Source organism: Penaeus chinensis, chromosome 18 (assembly GCF_019202785.1).
Source record: "Penaeus chinensis breed Huanghai No. 1 chromosome 18, ASM1920278v2, whole genome shotgun sequence".
Lineage (NCBI taxonomy): Eukaryota > Metazoa > Arthropoda > Malacostraca > Decapoda > Penaeidae > Penaeus > Penaeus chinensis.
In genome coordinates, this window is record NC_061836.1 from 25,493,504 (window position 1) to 25,496,003 (window position 2,500).

The following is a 2,500-nucleotide window of genomic DNA, read 5'->3' on the forward strand; positions in this document are numbered from 1 at the left end:
TCTTTTGCATAAAAACTGCATCCTATCGATCAAATAGTACTGTCCACAGATTAGCACTTACTGATTGTATTAACTTTATTATAGACACTAGTCTTGTATTTGACATGATTAGTAACATAAAAGGCTTTTTACCAACCAGATGATATTTTAAAGCAGTGATAATAGCACAGCCCTTCAGGCATATATATAACACTTATGTTTAACTGATGGCCCTCTACACAAATAGAAGCATAGCCAGTTTGGATAGATGCTATGGTATCTTACCCTGGATTACCCACCCCCCCTCCCCTCTCTCTCTCTCTCTCTTTCTCTCTCTCTCTTTCTCTCTCCCTCTCTCTCTCTTTCCCTCTCCCTCTCCCTCTCCCTCTCTCTCCCCCCCCCTCTCTCTCTCTTTCTCTCTCTCTCTCTTTCTCTCTCTCCTCTCTCTCTCCCTCTCCCTCTCCCTCTCCCTCTCCCTCTCCCTCTCCCTCTCCCTCTCCCTCTCCCTCTCCCTCTCCCTCTCCCTCTCCCTCTCCCTCTCCTCTCCTCTCTCTCTCTCTCTCTCTCTCTCTCTCTCTCTCTCTCTCTCTCTCTCTCTCTCTCTCTCACTCACTCACTCTCTCTCTCAAACAATTTCAGCAGTACAACTCGCGGACTCACATGGGGGTGGTCCTGACGAGCGGCATGTTGGAGATCGCGGTCATGTTGGCTTCGCGCGCCAAGTACACGTCGAAAGTGGCCTTCATTTCAGGCTCGTCGAAGCAGGGGAAGGCCCGGCGCGCGTCCGCTGGCCAGAACTGCGTGGCCGCCACTTTTCTGGAAAGAATGGATATCTCCGAGCTCAATATGTGGAAGTCTTTGGAAGTACTATTTTTTGATTTGATAATTAAATTGTAGAGATTTGCGTGATATTTGTCAAGTTTTGGGTCCTGGTCTGTGGAATTCAAGTGGATAGTTTGCGTGTGACAACGCAAGTGGTATCAGAAGTAATTATACAGAACAACTTACCCTTCACAAGTGCATATTTCAATGTTAATAAACAGAAATCCCACAGTACGAACCTCTCATTTCCTTCCTTGTCTTTGTATGATGTCACAAAGAAACCCTTGGTCGCGTTCCCTAGCATGCTGTGGAAATGCAGGGAAAGGAGATATGTGTTCCCCTGACGAAGGCGGCGACGGAGATGGACGGTGTATTGCTGGTACTCGGAATCGTAGCGCTGTCGCTTCACAGGCAGCGTCCGACGCTTGCTCATGAGGGTGACCTGGAGTAAAACTACGTTATTTTATATGCTACGCGATTATAAAACTCATATTCTATTCCTAAAAGCTGTTTATTCGACACTCACCCTAACGCTCTCTTCTATAACATCGATGTCGACGAGGTGAAACACCACGCGGGAGGTCGCCTTCAGGACCTCCAACTCGACCTCCAGGCGCCCTATGATGGTTTGGTTGCCGTGCAGCAGGGGATGCAGCCTCACCACGTAATGCACGGGCCGCAGCTCGGTCGGTAGGCGAATGCTGGTCTCCTCTTCTTCCTCTTCAGCCTCCAGCCTCATTTTTCTCTTCGGAAAGAAACTCGTTTTTTTCTCTCTTTTTTTTTCTATAGGGTAAACTAAAACCTATGGTAGAATCACAAACCTTTAAGTGAAGCACTATAACCTCTTGCATTGCATTAGAAAGCATGACATCACGGAATTGCTTAGATTTCGCTTAATCTGTCTTTATATTAGTTTATCTTATAATAACCAGGAAAAATACTGCCAGAATATATATACTTTAACCAGAATGCAAGCGAGAGAGAGAGAGAGAGAGAGAGAGAGAGAGAGAGAGAGAGAGAGAGAGAGAGAGAGAGAGAGAGAGAGAGAGAGAGAGAGAGAGAGAGAGAGAGAGGGAGAGAGAGAGAGAGAGAGAGAGAGAGAGAGAGAGAGAGAGAGAGAGAGAGAGAGAGAGAGAGAGAGAGAGAGAGAGAGAGAGAGAGAGAGAGAGAGAGAGAGATGGAGAGAGAGAGAGAGAGAGAGAGAGAGAGAGAGAGAGAGAGAGAGAGAGAGAGAGAGAGAGAGAGAGAGAGAGAGAGAGAGAGAGAGAGAGAGAGAGAGAATGAGAGATAGATAGAGAGATAGATAGATAGATGTAGAGAGAGAGAGAGAGAGAGGAGAGAGAGAGAGAGAGAGAGAGAGAGAGAGAGAGAGAGAGAGAGAGAGAGAGAGAGAAGGTGGACACGAACAAATTTATTAGATTATGATATTTAAGCAAATTGACAAAATACATATATTGATACTGATATTCATAATACATCTTCATAGAGTCGATAGCAGTTTTTTAGATATTTGAATAAGTGAGAGAGAGAGAGAGAGAGAGAGAGAGAGGAGGAAGAGAGAGAGAGAGGAGAGAGAGAGAGAGAGAGGAGAGAGAGAGAGAGAGAGAGAGAGAGAGAGAGAGAGAGAGAGAGAGAGAGAGAGGAGAATAGAGAGAAGAGAGAGAAGGAGAGAGAGAGAGAGAGAGAGAGAGAGAGAGAG

The 2,500-nt window shown here is 46.0% G+C and overlaps 1 protein-coding gene across 1 annotated transcript in view; it reads right to left on the reverse strand.

Moving 5' to 3' along the window:
* Positions 1 to 2,500, reverse strand: part of LOC125034744 (aminopeptidase N-like) — a 21,778-nt gene that overhangs the window by 15,420 nt on the left and 3,858 nt on the right. Inside the window, exons 3-5 of the mRNA XM_047626685.1 lie at positions 1,328 to 1,546; positions 1,041 to 1,243; positions 640 to 795 (exon numbers count right to left, since the gene is read on the reverse strand). Of these exons, the coding sequence (XP_047482641.1) occupies positions 640 to 795; positions 1,041 to 1,243; positions 1,328 to 1,546 (578 nt within the window). The remainder of the gene's footprint in view (positions 1 to 639; positions 796 to 1,040; positions 1,244 to 1,327; positions 1,547 to 2,500) is intronic.